The sequence below is a fragment of the Grampus griseus genome (genome assembly GCF_964374135.1).
Source record: "Grampus griseus genome assembly, chromosome: 14".
Taxonomy (NCBI): domain Eukaryota; kingdom Metazoa; phylum Chordata; class Mammalia; order Artiodactyla; family Delphinidae; genus Grampus; species Grampus griseus.
In genome coordinates, this window is record NC_139008.1 from 38,081,666 (window position 1) to 38,107,345 (window position 25,680).

At 57.9% G+C, this 25,680-nt stretch overlaps 1 protein-coding gene across 1 annotated transcript; it reads left to right on the top strand.

Annotated features, from left to right (window-relative positions):
• The first annotated feature begins 1,001 nt into the window (after nucleotides 1-1,001).
• On the top strand, nucleotides 1,002-25,556 carry CLCN7 (chloride voltage-gated channel 7). The gene is made up of 25 exons (XM_082671546.1): nucleotides 1,002-1,162; nucleotides 8,718-8,789; nucleotides 11,958-12,029; nucleotides 12,124-12,189; nucleotides 12,580-12,712; nucleotides 12,945-13,054; nucleotides 13,704-13,784; nucleotides 14,656-14,718; nucleotides 14,833-14,916; nucleotides 15,424-15,517; nucleotides 15,782-15,846; nucleotides 16,240-16,356; nucleotides 17,042-17,096; nucleotides 17,434-17,494; nucleotides 18,089-18,227; nucleotides 19,034-19,127; nucleotides 20,260-20,429; nucleotides 21,917-21,968; nucleotides 22,206-22,333; nucleotides 22,520-22,605; nucleotides 22,850-22,979; nucleotides 23,549-23,608; nucleotides 23,710-23,886; nucleotides 24,148-24,228; nucleotides 24,378-25,556. Exons 1-25 carry the CDS (start codon nucleotides 1,010-1,012, stop codon nucleotides 24,462-24,464), a joined length of 2,430 nt encoding a protein of 809 aa, XP_082527672.1. The 5' UTR covers nucleotides 1,002-1,009; the 3' UTR covers nucleotides 24,465-25,556.
• Nucleotides 25,557-25,680: the final 124 nt, after the last annotated feature.

Here is a 25,680-nt window from a genome sequence, read left to right on the forward strand (position 1 = left end):
CTTGTCAACATCCCTCGAAAGGGCAAAGCCAGGTCACACTAAGGAGAAAACACCTTTTCTGAAAGAACGTTGTTCTTAGTATTTTCAAAAAATTGTTGCACAGTGATCGTGGGAAAACTTAATCCTGTTGGGCTTCCTTCCTCTTATTTTAGTTTCAATTTTGGTTTTATTTTGAAATATGTGGAGGAAGAGCCTATAAAGAACTTCTAAAATCTTTTTATTTTGAAAAGTTTCAAGTTTAAAGAAAAAAGTTACAAGAGGACTACATTGCACGTCATTTATATTTACCCCATATTCATCACCTGCTAACATCCTACCACATTTTCTTTCTCCCGCTATCGGTAGCTACGTATTGTGATTACCATTAGCTTGTGAATCATCTGAGACTACGTTGCAGACATCACATCACAACCCCTGAATATCTCAGTGTATGTCTACTGAGAAAAAGGACTTTTCTGATATGACCCCCAGACAAAGATCACCCTTGGGGGACTGGGCGCAGCTATAACACCGCTATGTAATGTACAGTGCAGATCCAATCTTTGCCAATTGTCCCCAAAATGCCAGGCCCACGAGCAGCCTTCAGTTGCCCATCTCTTTATCTTCCATCCAAGGCAGTCACTCAGTCTTTCTTGGTCTTTCGTGACGCTGACACTACGGGACGAGCTGGCTAGCTGTTTAGCAGGTGTCCCTCAATTTGGGTTCATCTGCATTTTCCCCCTGGGATGGGATCAGTGGAGCGTTTTCCGCAGGAAGGCCACAGGGCTGTGTTGTGTCCTCAGCACAACCGTTTGCTACGTGGTGATCGGGCCTGACAGGCGAGTCCACCAGGCGACGGGACTACAACTCCCAGAAGGCCGCGCGCGCGCGCGCGCGCCCCGCAGCCGCCGCCGGGGCACGCGGGTGCCGTCTGGGCCACGTGACGGCCGTCCGGGTCACGTGGCCGAGGCGCGGGTCACGAGAACAAACACGGCCAAGGCGCTGCCTGGCTGGTCCTCTGCGGCGGGACATGGCCAACGTCTCCAAAAAGGTGTCGTGGTCCGGACGCGACGTGGACGACGACGAGGCGGCGCCGCTGCTGCGGAGGGCGGCGCGGCCTGGGGCGCCGGCCGGGGAGGCCACGCCGCTGTTGAACGGGGCTGGGCCTGCGGCCGTCCGCGCGGTGAGCCCAGGGAGAGGCGGGCCGGGTCGGGTCCGCGCCGCGGTTGCCGGTGCCGGGAGCCGGGCCCGCGGGGACGCGGCGAGTCCGTGCTCGGGCAGTCCTAGTGGCAGAGGCGGGAACGCGCCTCGGGTACCGCTTGGTAAACGGCAGGGCGAGCTCGGAACCTGGGACCCGGGGTTCTGGAGTCCTGGGAGACGCTGGGAGGCGCTCGGCCCGGTGACTTTCGGGGTCGAGGAGCCGGCCCATTATCTTGGTGTTAAGGAGCGTGGGAGAGCCCAGTCGCACGCTGCTGTAGAGTCCCGGTAGCATGAAGCTAATTTATCTCCTCACAGTTTATTTCTTAGTGGATTTAAAGGGAAGGCAGATGGTCTTCTGCTTAGGTAACCTTTTCCTTTTCTTTTTTTTTGGAACACTGTATACACGAGCAACTATTTTTACTGCTTTTGAACCCCAAGAGATTTTAAGAGCTTAGGTTGCAGAGTTTGCTTTTGCAGTGGGAATATCTGGGGGGCTGCATCTTTACAGGGAGCGGGACAGGCCTTCAGGGCGACCTTAGGAATGACAAATATGTGCGTTCAGTTTCCCTTAGCAGTTCATTGAAATTGAAGCACAGTGGTTGAAATGTGCTTTGCAGGTCAGCACAGAAGTTTGCGTCCTTAAGTGAATTTCCGTGTGTGTTAATTTTGAGCTAATGAACTTCTTTTGTTGATTGCTTGGCCTTACTCGGTTTTGTGATTGTTTTTTCGTTTCTCTCCTCCTATCCTAGATCTGTCCATTAAACACTTGTGTGGTGTTTAATGAGGAAGAATTCAAGTATCAGGCTGTTTGTCTAGAGCTTATCTAGGTTTCCCCAGCCCCCAGAAATGCATCAGACAATGAAGGTCAAAGTCTGTTTCTTGAGTGGGATTTTCTGTTGAAGTGCTTTCTGTGTCTGCCTGAGAAGTGACGTGAAAGGGGAGAATTTGCAGTGGTGGGGATATGGATGCTTTGTTGTTTTCTTCTCACAACATTTGCTTCTTTTTTTACTCTTTAAAAGAAGGTAATCTGAAGTTTACAAACCAGAAGTATGAAACTGGCTTGGCTTTAAGGGTGACAGGTAGAGAGATTGGAAGCTTCGAGGTTGAATTGGGGTTTATTTCGGGACTGAATGTGCTCAAGAGTTTCCCCCTTTTCTTTATGCATAGACACAGGAGTTGGCTTTTTTTGAAATAACCTGTTGATTTCTTCCCTTAAAACTCATTCCCTTAAAAGAACCTTTGCGACCTTTTTTGTTTGTTCATTTGCATTTAATAACAAGTGACTAGCTGCTCTTAAGTGACTTAAAACATAATTTATTGTGTGCGTGTCGTGTCCTCGGCTGCATGCAGTTTGCCTGGGACTCAGAGGTACATGATACAGCTTCCTTCCTCCTGGCTCCAGGCTCCTGGAAAACCAGGCCCAGTGCTCTGTGAGGAAGGTGTGAGGGACCCCAAAAGCAGGAGAGGTCACACTAGGTCCTGTCTTGGAAGAGTGCATGATCCTCAGACGGGTGGACAGAGGGGAAAGATAAAGGGAGTGAGCATTTGGGAAGTAAGTCGGAGTGGGGAGCGGAGGCTTGGGGGAAGGATCCGGGGTCGACCTGCAGGGGACAGCTGCGGGCTTCGAATTTAGCTTTATCTTGTGGGAGAATCCTTCAGAAGCTGGAGAGTCCAGCCTTGAAGGATCCTTAGACGGCCTTGCGTGGATGGGGTAGGGGGGCACTGGAGGCATTGGTGCTAGGAACTCTGCTCTGGACCAGCAGAGGCAAGTGCTGCAGCCTCCTGTGCCTCAGGCTCCTCACCAGCAGGAAAGCTAATATGCTTCCAGCCCCGAGCACCACCTGTCACAAGGTGGTAAACGCTAGTTACTCTCAGAGGTATTAAAAACGGCAGCTTGGAAGTGATCATCTCTGAGTTGCTGTTCCTGGGGCGACTCCCGTGCAAATGACTGAACTCCTCGAGGCCGGCTTTCTTGCAGGAGGGTCGGCTCTGGACCAGAGGGCTGAGTTCGCTGTAGCAGACGGCGGCTTGTAAGCTGCTCTCAGACCAGGGTCGTTTGAACTAAAGTGACAGCCCAGGCCAACAACCGCTCTATGAGAATGTTCTGGTGAGCTGGACAGGAGAGCTTGTCTTGCCACCTCCTGGTCCTTCATGGTTTGTTGCAGGGCGTCCAGAGTTGGAGGCTGGTGTTCTTGCACCTGGCATGGGAACCTGCCAGGCACCATGAGGTGGCTGCTCTGGGCAGCCCCAGGCAGGGTGGGCTGGGGGCCGGCCTGAGCTCAGCCTCCATCTGGCTGGAACCAGGCCATTCAGGGTTGCTCTACCCTCTCTCCGGCCCTCGGCCTGTTGTGCCTGAGTGTGGGGTGAGGGTGGGTCATCCAGCAAGTTGCTGCCTGTCCACCCCTGGGGCAAGGAGAGGGTGAGGTCAGCCAGCAAGTCATGGTCATGTGGGCAGCAGGAAGCAGAGCATTTTGAAAACTTACAGAGGGAAATCTGAGCCAGAAACAGAGGCTGCGGGTGTGGGGGTGGGTATTTGCAGTGTTGTAAGTGCGGGTCCTTTCCAGGGACCTCAGCTTCAGGAAGCTCCGCCTGAGGCAGCCTGAGGGGTAGGACCCTCAGGTTAGTGTTTAGTATCAGTTTTGGGGCACTTACTCCTCTGGGAACTGGGGTGTTCTGCCCTGGTGACCTGGAACCACGGGCTACGGTCGGAGTATGGGGGGCCAGGAGGGGGTCATGTGCAGGCAAGCTGCAGGGGCAGGTCATCACCATCCCCACTGGCCCCTTGAGCTCTGCTCAATGTAAGGGAGCACCCCATCTTCCTCGTAGCTGGCTCCCAGCCCCAGGGCAGCCCCTCCAGGAAGTCCCTCTGCCTCAGCGCCCTGTACTATCCTCCTCCTCCTCCTCCTTCCCCCCCTCCTCTCCCCCTCCTCCCCCGCTTTGCAGAGTCCAGGCCTGCCCCCTCAGCTGACCCTCCCCTGAGGACTCCCTCAGGCCTTTAGTGGTACCTGCCCAGGTCTAGCGTGAGGGGCTCAGAGTCTGGGGGAGGGCAGGAGAGGATGTGGGTACCACCGGACAGTGCAGAGAGCTGAGGACCAGGGTGGGCCCAGCCTAGTCAGAGGGTCCTGGGAGGCCTTCCGGGCAGAGGCTGCAGCACTCAGAAAGTGAGGTGCAGTGGCAGGGCTGTTCCCATCCGGCCCCCTCTGCACATTATTCATCAGGTCTCAGCCTAATGCGCCTCCCCAACCCCGAATCGGGCAGGCCTCTCCCTCAGGCTCTGTCATCGCCCTCAAAGCCTTTCTCACGGTTTACACTGACTTTTGTTTATGGGAAGCTTGGTTTTTCTGACTGTAAGCCCCTGGCTACGGAGGCCCTGTGCCCTCAGTGCTTGGGGGCATTGGGCTGGGAGGGGCGGTTAAAATGCAAAGTGGCAGAGTGGGCGGCAGGCGGCCTTTAAATTGTCTGTGAACTTTGTTTTAATGATGGTAAAAGCACATAACACAATTTACCATCCTAACCATGTCTAAGTGTACAGTCTGGCAGCATGAGGTCCATCCACAGTGTCGTGCCGCCATCACCCCAGCACCTCCAGAACTTTCTCATCCTCTCACACCGAACCTCTGTCCCAGTAAACACTGACTCCCCACCCCTCCCCCAGCCCTTGGCAAAGGCCATTCTGCTTTCTGTCTCTGTGAATTTGACGTCTCATAGCAGTGGTATCATAGGGTATTTGTTTTTTTGTTGACTGGCTTCTTTCTGTTAGTACAACGTCCTCCAGGTTCATCCATGCTGTAGCATGTGACAGGATTTCCCTGTTTTTAAGGCTGAATAATATTCCATTGTGTGGATGGACCACCTTAGGTTTATACATTCATCTGTCGATGGGCATTTGGGCTCCGTCCACCCCTTGGCTACTGTAAAAATGCTGCTGTGCACGTGGGTGTACAAATACCTCTTTGAGACCCTGCTTTCAGTTCATTTGGGTAGATAGCAAGAGGTGGAATTGCTGGATCATAAGGTAATTTCTATTTTTAATTTTTTGAGGAACCGCCATACTGTTTTCCACAGCAGCTGCTCCATATAACACTCCCAGCAATTGTGCACAAGGGTTCCTGTTTCTGCACATCTTCACCAGTGCTTGTTATTCTGTTTTTTAACCCTGGCCATCCTCACAGCTGTGAGGTGGTATCTCATTGTGGTTTTGATCTTCATGTCCCAAGTCTTTGGCCTGTTTTTTTAATCCGCTTGTTCGTTGTTGTTGGGTTGTAGGGGTTCTTTACGTATTCTGGATATTAACCCTTATCGGTTACATGATCTGTAATTTTCTCCCATTCTGTAGGGCTAGTTCCTTTTCACTCTGTTGTTTCCTTTGGTACACAGAAGTTCTTCACTTTTTCTTTAAATTTTTTTTGCGGTACGCGGGCTTCTCACTGTTTTGGCCTCTCCCGTTGCGGAGCACAGGCTCCGGACGTGCAGGCCCAGCGGCCATGGCTTACAGGCCCAGCTTCTCCGCGGCATGTGGGATCCTCCCCGACCGGGGCACGAACCCGCGTCCCCTGCACCGGCAGGCAGACTCCCAACCACTGCGCCACCAGGGAAGCCCAGAAGTTCTTCACTTTGATGTAGTATCATTTGCGTTTAAATTTTAAAATAATTGTAGACTTACGGGAAGTTGAAAAGACAGTACAGAGAGGGCCTGTGTGCCTTCCTCCAGTTTCCCAAGATGGTTCCATCTTACTTCACGGTAGTACCGTGCCGAACCCGGCATTGATGTTGGCACAATGTGTGTGAGTAGCACCCTGCCATTGTCACACGTGTGGATGTGTGTGAGCACGTCCATCAGTGCCGTTGTCCTGCCTCTTACAGTCACCCCCTCCCCCCCAAATCTGTCCTCCCTCCGGGTCTGACCTTACGAGCACATCCAGTCTCTGGAGCCACATGGTCTGAAATCTTTCAGTTCTTTCGAAAGCATGGAGATTTCATCCAGGCTGTTGTGTGTATCAATAGTTTGAGGAACTGCTAGTAATTAACTTGCATTTAAGAAATGAGAAAGGAACAGACAGAACAGATGAATCACTGAACTTCCAGTAAATGGCTTCTTTCATCACAAAAGATATTTCCTAAGAGATGCCCATAAAGTTCAGAAAAGAGGTGATGAAACCAGGAAGGTGCTGGAGGTGGGAGAGGGTGTGCCTGGGAGTTGTAATGGGGGGCGCCATCTCCGCATGAGCGCATTTCCGGGTCCAGAATGGAGCTGTCTGGTGCAGATGTGTGCTCACCTGGCGTCCTCCCGGCCGGGTGCTGAGGACCCGTTGTCACCTGAGCGAGTGAGTCCGTGCCATGTGGACCGTTCTGCCCCCCTCTCCCCCAGCCGTGTGCGCGGTTGCAGCCTCAGCCTCGGGGACTGTTTAGGTGGCAGAGGCGCTGCTCTGCGGGGGCTGACTTGGTGTGGCGGGAGTGATCATGGGGTGCAGTCCATCAGTGAAGAGTGAGGTACAAACGGCCAGACCACCTGGTCTGTGGCCTCCGTCTTGGGTTGGACGGCAGATGGGTCTTCTGTTCTCACAGTCCGACTTTCAGTTCTGCCTGTCTTTGCACGCCGTCTTCTCCGTGGAGACGTCCTTGTTCCGTGTTGCTGTGGACGGGCTGGCGACTGGCACACCTTTCCTGATGACTCGTGTATGCATAGGGAGCAGAGGCTGCAGCTCCGGGCCCCCTCCTGGGTTGAGTTCACTCTGGAACTGGGATCCTTTCTGGGCCAGCGGGCCAGGCATTCCTGCCCGTGCTTGGAGCTGGAGGGCCCGCCCTGCCTTTCTCATCAGATTCAGCAGTTTGGGGGCATTGTCGATTGTTTTTAAGAAAGAAAATGGCTATATTTCTCTCCTCACCCACCTATTGTACCGACATTTGCTGTATATACATAGAGAAAAGTGCAGTCACACGGTGGAGCAGGATGATGATCTAGTGAACACACCTGACAAGTTACCACCTGCCGTGGGGTGCGCAGTGCCCCCCGGAATGTCTCCACCCCTGACCTGGAACCCGTGTCTGAGACCTTTGCAGCTGTGGTCAAGTTACGATGTGGTCAGGCTGGTGTCCTCATGGGAGAGGAGAGACATGCGTGCATGTATACACGCACACACGAGGCCGGTGGCAACGGAGCAGAGATTGGAGTGATGTGGCCACAAGCCAGGGAATGAACACTAAGGATTGCCGGCATCCATCAGAGGCTGGAAGATCCTCCACACGACCCTGAGAGGGGGCCCTCCCTGTTGACACCTCAAGTGTGGACTTGTGGTGCAAGAGCTTGGAGAGAACACGTTTCTTGTTTTTCCGACGCCTAGGCTGTGTGATTGGGCACAGCAGGCCCAGGAGGCTCGACATCCCCCAGAGGAGTCACCAGTGTCCCCAAAGCCCCCTCATCCCCCCTACCCTCTGGTAACCACCAGTAGCCGTAGGGCTAGTGCTGCTGAATTAAACTTTCTGTGCTGGAGTCACTGTGTGCTCAGGGCTCTGGCATGGCGGGCTCTGTGGTCCTTGTTCCTGCACTGCTTCGTGGTTTCCGCCAGAGGAGAGGCAGGGCAGGGCGCCAGGCTGCGTTTCAGAGGAGCACCGGGTTGTGTTTTTTGTTTGTTTGTTTTTTTGGTTTTTTTGTGGTACGCGGGCCTCTCACTGTTGTGGCCTCTCCCGTTGCGGAGCACAGGCTCCGGACGCGCAGGCTCAGCGGCCATGGCTCGCAGGCTCAGCGGCCATGGCTCCCAGGCCCAGCCGCTTCGCGGCATGTGGGATCCTCCCAGACCGGGGCACGAACCCACGTCCCCTACATCGGCAGGCAGACTCTCAACCACTGCGCCACCAGGGAAGCCACGGGTTGTGTTTTTATGCCGTATGTTCCACACAGTGTTTGTGTCCTGCAGCATGACTTGTTTCTCTGAAATGCATCTGTGAGCAGCCTGTGTTTTGTTCCCTAGTCCTGGCCTCCACCATGCCTGGCAGCGGGCGTGAGGGCAGTCATGTGCCAGGGTGTCCGTCCTCTGTGGTTGACCTGCCCCTGTGCCCAGGAGTGCAGCCCCGCTTCAGAAAGGTCCTGCCCCGGAAAGGGGCACATATCTGGGGGGCCTGCCTGGAGGCCTGTGATGGGTCCCCACCTGGTAGCCACTCAGTGTCATGATGGGGCTGAACAGAGAAAGATGGGGTTTGGAGGTGGGGGGATAGAAAGGCTCCTGGAGGAGGGGCCCTCAATCACCAGGGTTTTCCAGGCCGGGGAAGGAGGGTGGCCAGGAGGACACTGTAGAACAGGGGAGGGTGGGGCTTCCCATCTGGAGGTTGGGCTCCTCAGTGACAGGCTGTGGGTCATGGGGATGGGCCTGGGGTCCAGCACTGGCCCTGCTGGAGTCTCCCACACGGCAGGTGCGGCTCTGTGCTCCACAGGCAGGGCCAGGCAATGGGGTAGTGCACAGTGCAGGGCCAGGCAATGGGGTAGTGCACAGTGCAGCCCGGCCCCATAGCTAAGCGGCCTATGATTTCTCTTCTGCTTCTAGTCACCCCATTCAGCATTTTTCCGGATCGGACAGATGAGCAACGTGGAACTGGATGATGAGCTTCTGGACCCTGTGAGTGGTCGTCCTTTCCCATTTTTGGAGCTCCTGCTCATGCCAGGCCCATTCCTGGGAAAGTCAGGCCTGCTCTTGTGGAGCCACAGCCTAGCAGAGGGCAGACGGAAAACCTGAACAAGAGGATGGCAGACACTGGCGGTTCTGTGCAGAGCATGGGGACAGAGTGACGTGCAGACAGTGGGGTCTGCAGAGTCTGGGCGACCAGGGAAGGCTGCTCTGCGGGGCCCTGTCCCCTGAGGCTGCCCGATGAGCAGAGGTTGGGGAGTACATGTCAGGCCAGGACCGTTGAGCTAGCTGCTGTGTGCGAGCTGGGGGTCAGGTGCCGTGGGCAGGTGTGGGGCCTGCAGGAGGGCGTCTCGGGGTGGTGGGCCCTTGGATGGGTGATGTCCACTTCTCCTGCCCCTGTGCTGGGATCGAACTGTCCAGCAGCTGCCAGGGGAGCATTTCCCGAAACCCCCTCCCCCAGACTTGCACTTGACTTCCTCCTTGGAGGTGGCTCATGGTTCCGACTTGCATTTCCCTGAGGCTGCTGGTACCGTGTGTCCTTCATGTCTTCTGGAGGAACTCTGTTCAGACCGCGTGCATGTTTCTTAATCAGGTTGTGTTTTTATAATGAAGCTGTAAGAGGTCTTCATATACTTTAAACACAAGTTGCTCATCAGTTACAGGATTTGCAAAAACTTCCGCTTGGTCCATAGGTGGTCTCACTTTCTGCCAGTGTCCTTGGAAGCACAAAAGCTTTTAATTTTGATGAAGTCCATTTAATCTGTTTTCTGTTGCTTGTGCTTTGGGTGTCATGTCTAAGAAACCATCACCTAAGCCAAGGTTACAAAGATTTGCTCGTCTTTTCTTATAAGAGTTCTGTAGTTTAGATCTTTGATCTGTTTTTTGCTAATTTTGTACATGGTATGAGATAAGGGTCCAAATTCATTCTTTTGCATATGGATGCTCAGTTTTCTCAGCACCATTTCTTGAGAAAACTACTCTTTCCCTGTTGAATTGTCTCAGCACCATTGTTGAAGGTCAGTTTCTGTGGGGTTTTTTTTCACTTTTTAAAAATTTATTTATTTATTTTTGGCTGCATTGGGTCTGCATTACGGATTTGTTTCTTGGCTCTCTGTCTGTCCTTGCGCCCGGGCCACACTCTGCTAATGACTAGCTTTGTAGTAAGTTTCAAAAGTAGGAACTTTGAATCATCCCACATCGTTTTTCTTTCTCAAGGAGGTGTTGGCCTTTCGAGATCCCTTGCGTATCTCCGTGTGGGGTTTAGGCTCAGTTTGTCAGTTTCTTCAGAAATGCCAGCTGGAACTTAGAGGTGGCATTGACTCTTAACATCAAATGTCCCGAGCCACAGTATAGTTTTCCATTTATTAACGTCTTCAGTTTTTTTCAACAATATTTTGCAACTCTTGGTGTACAAGTCTTACACTTCTTTTGTTAAACGTGTTTTAGGAATAAGTTTATTTTCTGTATCTTTTTATGCTATTGTAAATAGAGTTGTTTTCTCAATTTCATTTTGGATCGTTCATTGCAAGTACGTAGAAATGCATTTGATTTTGTATACTGATCTTATATTCTTCAATCTTACTAAATGTGTTATTAATACTAATTGTTTTTAGTGTACTTTTGGGGGTTTTCTACACATAAGACCATGTCATCTGCAAAGAAGAGTTTCACTTCCTTTCTAATCTGGATGCTTTTCACTTTTCTCTCTTGCCTAATTGGACAAGGACAGTGCTGAGTAGAAATGCCAGAGCAGGCATCCTCGTCTTGTTCCTGATCTCAGAGGAAGAGCTTCAGTCTTTCACCACTGAGCATGAAGTTACCTGTGGGTTTTTTTTTTTTTTTTTTTGCAGTACGCAGGCCTCTCACTGTTGTGGCCTCTCCTGTTGCAGAGCACAGGCTCTGGACGCGCAGGCTCAGTGGCCATGGCTCACGGGTCCAGCCGCTCCGCGGCATGTGGGATCTTCCCGGACCGGGGCATGAACCCACGTCCCCTGCATCGGCAGGCAGACTCTCAACCACTGCGCCACCAGGGAAGCCCACCTGTGGGTTTTTTATAGGTGTCTTGATCAGGTTGAGGAAGTTCCCTTTATTCCTGGTTTATTGAGTGTTTTTATCATGAAGGGTTGAGTTTTGTCAGATACTTTTTGTGACTACTGAGGTGTTCATTTCATGTGGACTTGGTCCTTTATTCTATTGGAACAGTATCAAACTGTTTTTACTTTCATACCAACTCACCCTCTGATTGTCCAGACACCACCTGAGTGTCCTGCAGGTCAGTTTGTTCAGACCCTAACTTCCCGGCATCCGTGCAGACCCACAGGCTGAGGGCTCAGTCCCACGAGACCCCCCCGACCTCAGATGCCAGTGACAAGTCCAGGCTGTCACCTGTGCTGACTGACCAGCTGTAAATCGGGGTTCCCACGCCTCCTCCTCGGGTTCCATAACTTGCCAGAATGGCTTGCAGAACTCAGGGAACACTTTGCTTATGTTACTGGTTTATCATAAAGGACATGACTTGAGAACAACCAGGTGGGAGAGATGCCCCGGGAAGGTGTGGGAAGGGGTGCAGAGCCCCCATGTTCTCCCTAGGAGCCACCTTCCCAGCACCTCCACATTCACCAGCTGCAATCTCCCTGAACCCCTCCATTTGGGGTTTGTGTGGAGGCTGCATTACACAGGCAGGACTGATTAAATCCTTGGCCGTTAGAGATGAGCTGCTTGTGTCTCCAGCCCGCTAATCCTGTGATGGTCTTCCAGCCCCAGCCCAGACACACTCGTCACCCAGAGATGCCAAGCGGGTGGGTCAGAGGCTGGTGCCAGAACCTGGACGTGGACCACAGACATCTTACACTAATTGCTTTTTTGGGGTCAACCCACCACACTAATTGCTTTTTGGGGGTCAACCCACCACACTAATTGCTTTTTGGGGGTCAACTCACCTTGTGTTCCTGGGATAAACCCGCCTGGCTGTGGTGTTGTGGGACCTTGCCTGCTGGTGTCCTGTGGAGAGTCTGTGTCTGCCAGTTCCTGCCTTGTGCTTGTCTAGCTTTGGGCTCAGGAGAGTCCCCGCCCTGCGGGACGAGTGAGCATGGCCCTTTCCTCGTTCTGCTTCGTTCTTACATATGCTGGGTTGTCAAGCTCTGCCTCTTCCTCCCGCAGGACATGGACCCCCTTCACCCCTTCCCCAAGGAGATCCCGCACAACGAGAAGCTTCTGTCCCTCAAGTATGAGGTGGGCCCCCCTGCTCCCTGCCCTCTCCCGCGGTGGCCGACCTGAACCTGCGAGCTGGGGTCAGTTACTAGTGTTTCTACTGCCCGGTCCGCAGAGCTTGGACTATGACAACAGCGAGAACCAGCTGTTCCTGGAGGAGGAGCGGCGCATCAATCACACAGTGAGTCTGGCGGGCAGCTGGGCCTCATGGCCACGGTGTCCCCACCACCTCCCTCCCCTCTTGGCTCCAGCTGGTGTCCCGGAGTGAGCGCTGGCCGCTGCCCGGCACAGAGACCTGTGCGGGTGTCACATCATTACCACTGAGGAAGCTGTTCTTAGGGGTGGTGGCTGTGGCGGCTGGAGCGTCAGCATCCAGTTATGACCGGGTTGGGGAGTTCTGTCCCACCAGTGCTCCACGGCCTCTGAGATGTCGGTGGGGCTGCTCTTCCTGGGACTCAGGGTCCTGAGGGCAGCCCTGTGCGTGGTGGCAGTCACTAGAGCAGGCCACGACGGGACGTCCCGCCTCTGCACCCTCCTGTGACAGCGCCCCCCTTCATGCCCGCTGCCGCAGGCCTTCCGGACCGTGGAGATAAAGCGCTGGGTCATCTGTGCCATGATCGGGATCCTCACGGGCCTCGTGGCCTGCTTCATCGACATCGTGGTGGAGAAGCTGGCCGGCCTAAAGTACCGGGTCGTCAAGGACAGTATCCTTTGTCTGTGATTGCCCAGAGCCAGCGGGTCCACAGGAGGAGCCCCCACCTGTGTTATGCCATTGGCCGGGGGACGTGACTGGGCGGGGGCTGCATGTCTGGGGGTCAGGCTTTGTGGTGACCCTGAGATGCCCAGTAAGTGCTCCAGGTCCCAGAGTCCAGAGTGCAGCCCACTGGGGAGTGGCGCCTGGGTGACACCACCCCGCGTGGTCCTTGACGAGCCCAGACATTGACAAGTTCACGGCGCGGGGCGGGCTGTCCTTCTCCCTCCTGCTGTGGGCCTCGCTCAATGTGGCCTTTGTGCTCCTGGGCTCTGTGATCGTCGCCTTCATAGAGGTAGGTGGGCCCCTCCACCGCTCCCCACCCCAACCCCCCGCAGCGTCTTCCCGGTGAGACTCACTGGCTAGACTGTAGTGGAATCCTTGCTAGGCATCAGGCGGTTCAGCCAAAACGAAGCCCACCTGGGCCTTCCAACCCTGGCCCTGGCGGCCGTGCCCATCCACCCGCACACTCCCTCGCCCACTTCACGCAGCAGGGAGCAGAGGCAGCGCTCAGCCCAGGGGTCCGGGTGGAGGGACCCACCCGAGGGGTCAGACGCTCCTGGGGCACCCTTCCTTCCTGTGCCCCCTTGCTTTTCCCTCGGGGCGTTGGAAGGAAGAAGGGGCAGCGTCCAGGAGCTTCTGTCTGGGGTGCAGTGCAGTGTCCCCCAGAGGGTGCGACAGTGCTGGCCCCTCAGCGGGTGTGTGACGTGGGCCTCCCATCATCCTGGGCACCCCCGCCTGCCTTGGGGACACCAAGCCTTCCCATGCCCGAGGCGTTTCCTCCCCTCGGTGGTTGCTCTGTGTATCAGTGGGGAGAGGCGAGAAGCCGCTACCCTGGGTGACCTGGGCACTGCGTGGCGCGTCTTCCTGGGCCTGGTGGTGGTGGCGGCGGCAGTGGCGGCTCACTCGGCCTGCGGACTCAGTGCTGGCGCCCCTCCTTCCAGCCAGTCGCTGCTGGCAGCGGGATCCCCCAGATCAAGTGCTTCCTCAACGGGGTGAAGATCCCCCACGTGGTCCGGCTCAAGGTGAGACACGAGGCGGCCCCGCCGGGAGCTCAGGGCTTAGCCCAAGGGGCTTCCTTGCTGGGTGAGAAGTGTGTCATTTGTCCACCTCCGCCTCCAAAACTCGCCCAGACCCGTGCTGTTTGCTGCTGACGAGCCTGCGTGTGGGTGTGCTGGCAGGTTTTATGTGAACTTTCTTTGGAAAATGGTAAAACTGTCGTACGTTCTGAATGACGCAAAAATACTTGAAGGTACATCTGTCACGATTGCAACCACGTAGACATTTTAAGTTCCATACGGTGGTTAGTATTTCAGAATGAGAGTAGCTGTGTTGAGTGGTGAGTTTTTTCAGAATTTTCCTTAATCTCATTGTGCATGATCTTCTGGGTAACACACTGATTCCAAGGGGGTTGGGAGGTCAGGTTTCCTCCCGTGATCATTTCAGGGTGTGCAGCTGGTGTGCCTTGGTCTGGGGTTTGCTGGCAGCGTCTCTCCTGCTCTGTCTGGGGAGGAGATACTCCGGGGAGTGGACAGGGGGGGTGGGGGTGCCTGTGCTCCGTGCCCTGCAGCAGGAGGGCAGGGCCCGAGGTAGGTGCGGGTGCAGGAGCCTGGAGCCCGGAGCCCGAGGACGGAGTGATAGCTGCTGTTTGCGTGTCTTCTGTGTGTACATGACCACCTGGGACAGAAGGGCTGAAGAGATGGGCGTCAGGAGAGCATCAGCTGCCAGCTCCCCCTCCCCCAGGACGCCCACCGTGGATGCCGGCCCCCTCTTTGGTGCTCATGCCTGCCGAGGGCTCACATGATTAGGTCCCTTCCCGTGTGCAGTTTGTCGCTCAGGTTCTTGGACCACGTGTGGCCTTTAATCAGACTTGGTGCAATTTCCTTTGTGTTCCAGACGCTGGTGATCAAAGTGTCTGGCGTGATCCTGTCCGTGGTTGGGGGACTGGCTGTGGGGAAGGTAACAGAGTGCAGCTACCCCTGCCTGAGTCCCTCTGCACCTGTGGGGCCTGGGGCCGGTGTGTCCCCGCCCCGGAGCCGCGCCCATCTGAACGCAGCCGTTTGTGCCTTCCAGGAGGGACCAATGATCCATTCGGGCTCCGTGATTGCTGCTGGGGTCTCCCAGGGGAGGTCCACGTCACTGAAGCGGGATTTCAAGGTGGGTCTTCCCTGCGCCCACGTCCATACCCCCAGGGCTGGGCCCCTGCCTCCCCTGCAGCCTCCTTCCCTTCGCCTCTGAGGGTCCCTAGCATCCTGTCCATGGGGGCATCCTGTTGCCTTGGTGCTCTGGATGAGTGTGCATTTCTGCAAGGAAATGACCTGTAGCTATAGGCTCACAGGAATGCGTGGCCTAGAGAGGTCGGGAAGGTCATGTGTGTGGGCTGCTGGTGCTCAGTTCTGGTCTTTATTGCACAAACCTCAGTGTTTAAATATTGCTGTGAATGGGTTATTTTCTCTGGATGTTGGTGGGCAGGCAAGCTGCCCGAGACCCAACTCTTCAGTCCTGCGGGTTGTGAGCCCCATGGTTGATGAGTGGCTTGTCCAGAGGCCTCCCCACATTCCTCCCTCCCCCCCCTCCTCACTTTTGGGCCCACCTCCCCCCTTTCTGAGAGAAGTGCCCTTGGAGGCACTGGCTGAGACCCTGTCTCCGTCTGTCTTGGTTCAGATCTTTGAGTACTTCCGCAGAGACACAGAGAAACGGGACTTTGTCTCAGCAGGAGCTGCGGCTGGAGTGTCTGCTGCGTTTGGGGCCCCTGTAGGTGAGGAGGGCGGCCCTGCCTGGTCTGAGAGCTTGGTGACTGCCCGTGTAGGGGGAGCCAGGCTCTCCCTGCTGTGAGAGGGGTGGTTTTGGGGTTTATGGACTCAGTGCCTGGTGAGGGTGTGGGGTGGGCTTCTCAAGAGGCCCCGATGGCTGCCTCTGTCGTGGGCTTGGTGTCCTGGGGTCTGGGGGCATGGGTGGCAGTGGGTGAGGGGCTGTCTGTGGCTGGGCGGGCACTTCAGGGCTGGGCCACTGGCTGTTCCAGGTGGGGTCCTGTTCAGCTTGGAGGAGGGTGCATCCTTCTGGAATCAGTTCCTGACGTGGAGAATTGTAAGTGCCTGGGACGGCCACCTTCCCGAGTTTGGGCAGCCCTGGCACTGGGCCTTCATGGCTGGGTGGACGCATGGCTCTTGGCCCACACTGTGGGGTCTGCACCTGAGCTTCCCGTCCAGCTGGTGGGTCCCTGAGCCGTAGGCCTGTTTCTCCTCCGTCCTCATCGGGACCCCAGGCCCCGCACACGTTCTTACCCTGGCCGAGCCAGTGGGGCTCCGAGCCACCTTCCCTCAGCCTTCGGAGGGTCTAGGCACCACCCAGGTGACAGGAGGGGAGACAGCCCTTTTGCTGCAGCCCCTCCCCACCCTCTGGCCCTGGGCTCAGCCGCTGTACACACTGCCGCAACTCATCACCACGGCTCTGACGGCACTCGTCTTTTTCCGCCTGCAGTTCTTTGCTTCCATGATTTCCACCTTCACCCTGAATTTCGTCTTAAGCATTTACCATGGAAACGTGTGGGATCTGTCCAGCCCCGGTCTCATCAATTTTGGAAGATTTGACACTGAGGTAACCCACTGCATCGTCCCCTTTTTTCTCTGGTTCTTTCTATGAGCAGGGCCCAGGTTGTTTACTCAAGGTTCGGCCTGAGAGCCGGGCTTCTGGAAAGGTCTAGCTGTTAGCCGTGGGATAGGCCCCTTGTTTGTGAGCACCTGGAGCTGGAGGTGCTCCAGGAGGGTGCACGTGACCCGGCCACACAGGTTGTGGCGCCCGTCAGCCAGCGGGCACTCCAGGAGTGGCTCAGGTGCCTGCAGACTGTCAGGCAACATCACTAGACTGGTGGCCAGCGCTCCTGCAGCAGTTTCTGGAGGCCGAGAGGCGCAGGCAGCATTTCTGGGGCGGCCTGCGCTGCACACTGCCATTGCTGAGCCCAGGGAGCCTCTCAGGGGCTGGTCCTCACCTGTGGATGCGTCAGAGGTCCTGGGTGGCTAGGTCACCAGCATCCTCTCCCTTGCTCATGGCCCCTCACTTACCCTTTGGCAAAAGCTCAGGCGGCCTCCCGGAGCCACCGTGTGAGAAGGCAGGCGGTCTGCCCAAGCACCCGGCCTTTCTCTCTGGGGACCTCCTCGCCCTGCAGGAAAGCACCAGGGTTCCCGTGCACAGGTGTGTCCTGTGAAACGTCCGATCCCGAGTCTGAGCAGGAGCTGGTGGCAGTTTTCCTCACAGAAGGTCTCCTCTTCCTCCCTCTGCACAGACGATGGTGTACACAATCCATGAGATCCCCATCTTCATCGCCATGGGCGTGGTGGGTAAGGGCCGTCCCCGCGTGGGACAGCGCCGACCAGTGGGGACAGGGCCTGCGGGGCTCCAGGCCTGACCCGGCTTCGAGGGCCAGAGAAGCACGTGGTCTCCACCCCTGCTGGCTGTCCCAGGACCGCCCGGGGCAGTGGGGAGGGAGCCCGACCCTGGGAGGACCGGAGCTGCACTCTGGCTGATGACAGCCCCTTGGGAAGCAGACGGACCTGGGCAACACTCCTTACTCTGAAAGCCCGTGGGACGTGAGCCCTCCACCCAGCGGGCGTTTGCTGCCTGGGCAGCCTGCTTCTCCTCCCGAGTCCCGGACACGCAGCTCCTTCCTTGTCCCAGGTGGCATTCTCGGAGCTGTGTTCAACGCCTTGAATTACTGGTTGACGATGTTTCGAATCAGGTGAGAAACCTGTTCAGGGACTGAGTTGAGAGGTGTGGCCACACGGGGCATCTGAAAACTGACCGGTCATGGGCTCTTGCCCACGGGGCCGTGGGGAAGCCACGTGCCAAGCACACTCCTCCACGGTGGTTTGTACCTGAGGAGACAGACCCACTCGGCAGGGGGACGGGTGGGGCCTGGAGGATGGCCCCTGGCAGGGAAGGCACAGCCCATGGATCTGGCGCGGCCCTGGGTTGATGCTCTTCTGGGCCTCTCATGTCAGCGCCAGCACGGTTTGTACGGGGCCGTCCTGACTTGGGCACGTTTGGTCCAACACAGGTCCTCTGCTGTTAGGAGAGCCATCATGAGAGCTTTCTGGTTTTCTGAAGCCGTAGGGGTGGGTCTTGGCATTCTCCTTTCTTGTCTTTTTGCACTAACATAAAATGAGGTTGGGGAGCATCCAGGAGGCAGCCTGAGAGCGTTCAGGAGCCAGGGCGGGTTGGTCATCAGATGAGCTCAGCATCCTGGACGGCTCTCCTGAGTTGCAGGCTCAGGTTGCCCTGGCTGCCGCCCCAGCCATCCCACAGCTCAGTCCACCCCGGCTCTTTGCTCCAGGTACATCCACCGGCCCTGCCTTCAGGTGATCGAGGCCATGCTGGTGGCCGCCGTCACGGCCACGGTTGCCTTCGTGCTGATTTATTCGTCCCGGGATTGCCAGCCCCTGCAGGGGAGCTCCGTGTCCTATCCACTCCAGGTAGGCAGCCGGGGCAGGGGCAGGGTGAGCCTTCCCAGACATGGGTGGGTGCCACGTCGGCCTGGGGTCTCACCCCGGTCCTCTCAGAGCAGCGGCCTGACAGGTTCTGCAAGGGGACTGTGGAGGTGGGGTTGTGGGCCTGCAGGCGGAAACTCAGCGTGCACACGCTCACCGCGGCACAACTGCCCGCAGCCCCTGTGCCCGTCAGTGACGAGCAGGTGAACACGGCCTGGTCCGTCCACACAGTGGGTTTCCTCAGTTGTAGGAAGAGTTGGAGCTCTGACACGTGCTCCCACACAGATGAACCTGGCAAACACTGCTGAGTGAAAGAAGCCAGACAGCAAGGGCCACACATCGTGTGGTTTCTGTTTATGGGAAACATCCAGAACCGAAAGCGGTTGCTGGTTGCCGGTGGGTGTGGAGTGTGTACTCACAGGCTTGTCACAGATGTGGGTCTGGGGTGCATGGCTGGCTCTGGTGGGGTTGTGGGGTTGACCCACACAGCTTTGCACGGAGCCCCTGCCCTGGTCAAGGCCTGCAGGGACCCACAGTCTGCCCAGTGAACTGTGGGAGCGTGCTCCAAACGTGAGCCTTTGGATCCCCACGTACCCCAGGGACAGACTCGCCATGCAGCCCCTGCCTGGCCGGATGGCTTCTGAAGCCCTCACTGGGCCAGGGTCTGGCTCTTGGGTCCTGCCTCCCCTCCAAGACAGCAGCCTGACCCGCCTGTTGTGTGCTTGGTGCCTGATGCTGTCCAGGCCAGGACACTGTGTCCCACTGGCTTGTTCTCTTTCCTGACTTTGCAGCTGTTCTGTGCCGATGGCGAGTATAATTCGATGGCTGCAGCCTTCTTCAACACCCCAGAGAAGAGCGTGGTCAGCCTTTTCCACGACCCCCCAGGTGTGTGCCCATGCTCTGCACTCTGTGCTGTCAGACGCAGGTCCCCATGTGGGCCTGTTCCCTCTGGCCTGGTCTGCAGCCAGCCCACAGACACTGGGCCCAGGCCTGGCTGATGGCTTCTGGCCGAGCCCCCACTGCCTCCCTGCAGGGCTGAGTGCACTGGAGCGTGGGGGCTGGCAGCCTGGGGTTGGCTGGTGGCCAGTGCTTGGGAGGGGCCCAGCCAAGCTCCCCACGTGTCTCCTTCCCTCCCTGGAGGCCGTCCTGTCATTCATTAAGACAGTCTCACCTCCCAGGATGAGTTTTTCTTCTGGGCGCTGCTCGCAGAGGTCACTCTGTCAGAAAACAGCCTGGTGACTCGTATACCAGCGAGGTGCCTTGCCCAGCTTCATGTTCTTAATAACAAACAGGCTCAGACTGGGCACAGACCTGCTTCCACTTCCCCTGTTTTCGGTTCCGCGGGGTGGGGGCGGGGAGGAGGGGCACACCCCCGAGATCCAGAGTGGCTGCTGCGACGTGCTTGCCCGTCTGTCTGTGGCTCTAGTTGTTTCCTGACATACTAGTTCTGGGAACTCCCTGGTTCTCACATTTGTGCGCGCGCATGCGTGCGTGTGTGTGTGTGCGCGCGCGCGCTGTGGGAGTTCACGCGATTTAGCAGAAAGGCTTTTAAACGGGGGGGAGGCCGAGCCCCCAAAGATGCTGAGCGGGCCATACAGGCCCCCTGGGGGTGCTGGCTCCGGGGTTTGTGTGACGTCTTCCCACTTCTGGAGTCATCTGGTGCAGGGTGGTGGCCGTGGCGGCCATGGCCTCCCTCCTGCACCCTCCCCTGACCCCTGGTGGTCTCAGTGCCACCCTTTTCCATGCAGACCTCAGCAGCCACCTTCCCTTGGCCCAGGTCACCATCCTGCTGGCAGCTCTGGGCCCCGGTGGCCCCAGCTCCCCTCTGCCCTGCCCGCTGGGCTGCCGTGCTCACACTCTGAGTGCTGGGCCCCCAAGACCCGGCACCCTGGCCTCTGAGAAGGGGGTGACTCTGGGGGTCTGGGTGTGACCAGGAGGCTCTGACGGGCTGCTGGGCAGGCAGCTCCGCCTGGGGTTGAATCCGTGTGGCAAGCCCTGGCCAGCGCCCTGTCTGCAGGCTCCTACAACCCCATGACGCTCGGCCTCTTCACCCTGGTCTACTTCTTCTTGGCCTGCTGGACCTACGGGCTCACGGTGTCGGCCGGTGTCTTCATCCCATCCCTGCTCATCGGAGCTGCCTGGGGCCGGCTCTTTGGCATCTCCCTGTCCTACCTCACCGGGGCCGCAGTGAGTGGGGGTCTTAGGGGCCGACTGGGCTGGGAGGAAGGGACGGTGTTCCCGGTGCCCACTAGGGCCACCGTGGGCCAGAGCAGGGGTCGTGCGTGCGTGTGGCCTTCAGGGAGGGCACGGGTGTTGGGAGAGAGCGTGGTGTAGAAGGATGGGGGCAGGTGCAGGAGTTGGGGCCTGGGAGTGCGGTGTCCAGGCCTTGGCCCCGGAGCTGCCTTCTGGCTTCTTCCTCCCACCTGCCTCCGTGGGCTCCTTGGTCTTTATTCTGTGAGTCTTCTATTTGCATCTTAGTTGTTCAAGTAAGACTTTAAAAAACTGTAAGAGGGGCTTCCCTGGTGGTGCAGTGGTTGAGAGTCCGCCTGCCAATGCAGGGGACACGGGTTCGTGCCCCGGTTCAGGAGGATCCCACATGCCGCGGAGCGGCTGGGTCCATGAGCCATGGCTGCTGAGCCTGTGCGTCCGGAGCCTGTGCTCCGCAACGGGAGAGGCCACAACAGTGAGAGGCCCGCGTACCGCAAAAAAAAAACAAAAACTGTAAGAGACGCACAGCAAGCCTCCCCTCACTGGGTCCAGGTCATGGGTCCCAGGTTTCCTTCCAGACACGGTTTTTAGTTTAATTTTGTTTTTTTTTAATTGGTACGTAACTCACGTACCATAAACCAGTGGTCCCCAACCTTTTTTGGCACCAGGGACCGGTTTTGTGGAAGACATCTGTGGACGGGGGTGGGGGGATGGTTCAGGCAGTAATGCGAGCAGTGGGGAGCAGCAGATGAAGCTTCACTCGCTTGCCCACTGCCCACCTCCTGCTGTGCGGTCCAGTCCATGGCCCGGAGGTTGGGGACCCCTGCCATAAACTCTCTCCTTCTGTAAGTGAACGGTTGGGTGGCTCTTTAGCCTGTTCACAGAGCTGTGTAACCGTGATCACTGCTTAGTTCCAGGATGTTCTCATCACTCCAAAAAGAAACCTGTCCCCATTAAGCAGTCACATCTGTGTCCCCCTTCCCCAGCCCCTGGTGGCCACTAATCAGCTTTCTGCCTCCATGGATGCGCCTCTTCTGATTGTTGTAGATTCACGAAATCACGCTTCATGGCCTTCTGTGTCTGGCCTCATCATTGAGCACCATGTTTTCAGGGCTCATCCATGTTGTAGCACGAGTCCGATTTTCACTCCTTTTTAGGCTCCCTGGTGTGGCGCAGGCATTTGTCCACGGACTCCGGTCACTGCACACACGCGGGGTGCCCCCGCCCCCCCGCCCCGGCCATAGTGCATACCCTCCTGTCTTAGGCTGCCGAGTTCTGCAGGTGGCAGAGTTCATTCAGTGCATCCCTGAGCGGGCACAGCTAGGGTATTTATAAACTCAGGTGATGCTGCCACAGACCATTTTTTGTGTAAACTGTAGGATTTCCTCCTGGGCCCAGTGCTGTCAGTGCATCTTGGTGGCTTTGGCTGCCACTTTCCCCCAGCATCCCCTCTGTCTTCCCTGCAGGTCTGGGCAGACCCTGGCAAGTACGCCCTGATGGGAGCAGCTGCCCAGCTGGGTGAGTGCTGGCTGCAACATGGGCATCCGGAGGTCAGGAGGGCCACTCCCCCAGCGTGTGGCTGTGCAGGGTCACTGTCCCCATCTGGTGCTATCTGGGGGGGCCGGTACACAGGGTTGCACGGACAGAGCGGGAGCTGCACAGGGAACACGGCACGGGAACATGGGAGGGGCCGGCGGCGCAGCCTGCAGAGGCTCGTGCCCCCAACCCTCCCTTCCCCTCCCCGCCTCCTGGCAGGTGGGATTGTGAGGATGACGCTGAGCCTGACAGTCATCATGATGGAGGCCACCAGCAATGTGACCTACGGCTTCCCCATCATGCTGGTGCTGATGACCGCCAAGATTGTTGGGGATGTCTTCATCGAGGTGCGGCCTGTGGGAGAGGCCGCCTGCCTTGCTCGCCCTCGCTCTGCAGCCCCTCCCCGTGCCCCTGGCCTCGGAGCCTGAGGCTGGGAGAAAGACTGGCGGTCTTTGGCCGCCGCAGGGGAGGGGGCCCTGTGGAGGCTGCCCCGCAAGCAGCCTCTTGCATGGCCGTACCCGTCCTCTCCCCAGGGCCTGTACGACATGCACATCCAGCTGCAGAGTGTGCCCTTCCTGCACTGGGAAGCCCCAGTCACCTCACACTCGCTCACCGCCAGGTACCCCTCCCCGGGGCAGGCCCGCAGGCTGGGGGGCGGGTGCTGGACGCCCTGGGAGGCTTGGTGGGGGCAGCCTGGAGCAGGACGAGGGTGCAGGGCTGGTTCCCCCAGGGCAGCACCTGGGGGTCTGCGCTCCTGGCCCACCTTGTCTCCAGGTTTCCTGAGTCCGGCCACTTCCTGCATGTTGAGCTGTTCGGGAAGCTTCCTCTGCCCCGTGGTGGATCACAGCGTCTCTCTTCTACAGGGAGGTGATGAGCACACCAGTCACCTGTCTGCGGAGGAGGGAGAAGGTGGGCATTATTGTGGATGTGCTGAGCAGCACGGCGTCCAATCATAATGGCTTCCCTGTGGTGGAGGATGCCGACGGCACGCAGGTACCACCCAGCTGCAGGAAGCCGGGCTCATCATCTGTGCTGGCGAGTGGGGCGTGTTGGGGGCCATGGTTCCCGTGAATGTGGACGCCCTGCTCTGGGGTTTCTGGAAGAATTCCGCTGGTCACACGGCTGTGAAGACAGGTCCATGTGAGCGCTGTTCCCGCAGCTTGGGTAGTTACTGATGCGCCTATGTGTCCTGTGGTCACACCCCAAGCTGCACCCCCAGCTGAGGAGTCACAGCTGTGCCTGTCAGGAGGTCCTGATGGAAGGTGCAGCGACGTCTGGGCCACGGTCCGCTTTTCGCCCCCACAAATGCTATGGTCTCTCAGCACCTCGTGATTGGGGTCCTGCCTCCCCTCCTGGGCGTTTGGGGATCCATGAGCCTGTGCAGGTGAAATGCCTGTAGCAGGGCCAGTGCCCATAGGCAGCCAGCATCGCTGGGGACCCTGGCTGGAGCCCCCAGGCGTCCCGGTGCTGTTGCCTGGCCCCTCTGGACCAGCCAGCAGGGCAGGCCCTAGGTCCCAAGTCCCAGGTCCTCCGCAGACAAGGGTGTTTTGTTTCTTGTGCAGCCAGCCCGGCTCCAGGGCTTAATCCTGCGCTCCCAGCTCATCGTCCTGCTCAAGCACAAGGTAGGCTGTCAGGGGTGGCAGGAGAAGGGGGTGGCAGGAGATGCCGGGCAGGGCCCTGGGCTCTGAGGCGCTGCCACCCACTGCCTGCCCCCCGCCCGCAGGTGTTCATAGAACGCTCTTATATGGGCCTGCTACGGCGCCGGCTGCGGCTGAAGGACTTCCGTGATGCCTACCCGCGCTTCCCCCCCATCCAGTCCATCCATGTGTCCCAGGACGAGCGGGAGTGCACCATGGACCTCTCCGAGTTCATGAACCCCTCCCCCTACACGGTGCCCCAGGTGCCGCAGGGGCGGTGGGGAGCAGGGGCCTGACCCCCACTTCCAGAGCCTCATGCAGCCACCACCCCTGGTGGCATTCTGGCTTCACTGGCCATTGCAGACGGGTGGGGGGCGAGCTTTGTAGGAGGGTGGAGGTGGCTACAGAGCAGGATGTGCTAGCTGAGGCGGGGGTATGGCAGGGGGGCGGCAGGTCCTGGCCCGCTCCTGTCCCGGGGTGGGGCAGGGGCCGGCAGGCGAGCTGAGGCTGCGTCTGCATTGCAGGAGGCATCTCTCCCGCGGGTGTTCAAGCTGTTTCGGGCCCTGGGCCTCAGGCACCTCGTGGTGGTGGACAACTGCAATCAGGTGATGGGGGGAGCCCACTGCCTGCAGCCTACCAACCTGCCTGCCCACCCGCAGGGCTCCCCCAGACTATGCTGTCCTCTGCACACGGGACAGCGGCATCCACAGAGGCAGAGGCTGCTAGATCCCATGACCTGGCTTTGCTCCCACAGGTGGTCGGGCTGGTGACCAGGAAGGACCTCGCCAGGTACCGGCTTGGGAAGGGGGGCCTAGAGGAGCTCTCTCTGGCCCAGACGTGAGGCCCTGGCACCTCCCCCGGGGTGCCTGCCTCGCTCCCCAGGCAGCGGCGGATCCAGCGTCCTCCAGACCTCGGGGACAGCCCAGCCAGCGTGTGACACATGTGGTCTCTTCGTGTTCTCAGTGCCCCCCTCCCCCCCGACCTCATTCCTTCACCCTCCAAGATTTCACACGCCAGCCTCCTGTTTCCTGACTTCGAGGAGTCAGTTTGTAGAACTGCTGCTCTTTTTTCTGAGAGACCGCAAGTGTGCGTATGTATCTGCATGTGTGTGCACGTGTGACAGCTGGCAGGCTGGGCCCTGTGGGTCCGAGTACTGCAGCCCCCAGGACGGGCCCATTGCCTGGAAGCAGTGCACCCTAAGCACCGCCAGCTGGAGGCCTGGGCGACTCGCTGCAGCAGAGGCCTCTGGTCCTGTCCCTCTCAGCCCTCAGCTCAGTTTGCAGCCGTGAGATTTGGGGTCTGGGCAGAAACACAAGCTGAACTCATGAAGGCGAGGGCTCGGGGGAGCAGGACCACCTGGAGAGCAGACCCTGGAGCCGCACTCCCAGACACCCGTGCACCCCAAGCCACACCCACTTGGTGCAGTGGGCTCTGAGCCGGGGTCTGGGCCAAAGGGGAGAGCTGAGACATTCCTGTGGGCCCGGACCCCCAAGTCCAGCCATGCCTCTATCACAGCGCCCATGTGGACGGCACAGGGAAGGCGGGTCTTCTCAGCACACGGGGGCCCCATGGGCCCCTGAGGACCCCCAGCCCCGAGTGATGTTCTGGGGCAGCTTTGCTTCCAGTGTGTTGGGGGCAGGTTGTTTCTGGGAAGAGCTGGCGAGCCCAGAGCAGGGATGCACCCCTCCCAGGCTGGGCAGTGCCAGATTTGGGATCCTGTGTCCCCAGTGCCCCACGGGACTTTTTTTCTAAAGTGACTCACGTCCCCAGCCCACTTCTGTGATGAGGTCCGTGGATTCCTTTGTGGTAGGTTGGCGGGCACTCCACCTGGCTTTTAGCCTCTTTCAAGGGGATGGGGCCGCAAAAGACCTCTTCCATCCTGGCAGGGGAGCCCTCCATGGGGGGCACAGGGGTCCAAGTGTGGGGATCTGAATGGGAGAAATAAAGGAATTGTACCCAGACAACTGGTGCCAGCTTCTCGTTCCCATCCAGCGTGGGCCACGGTCCAGTTTCCCAGTATTCACAGGCCCACTGGTGGGGGGGGGGCAACCCAGGAT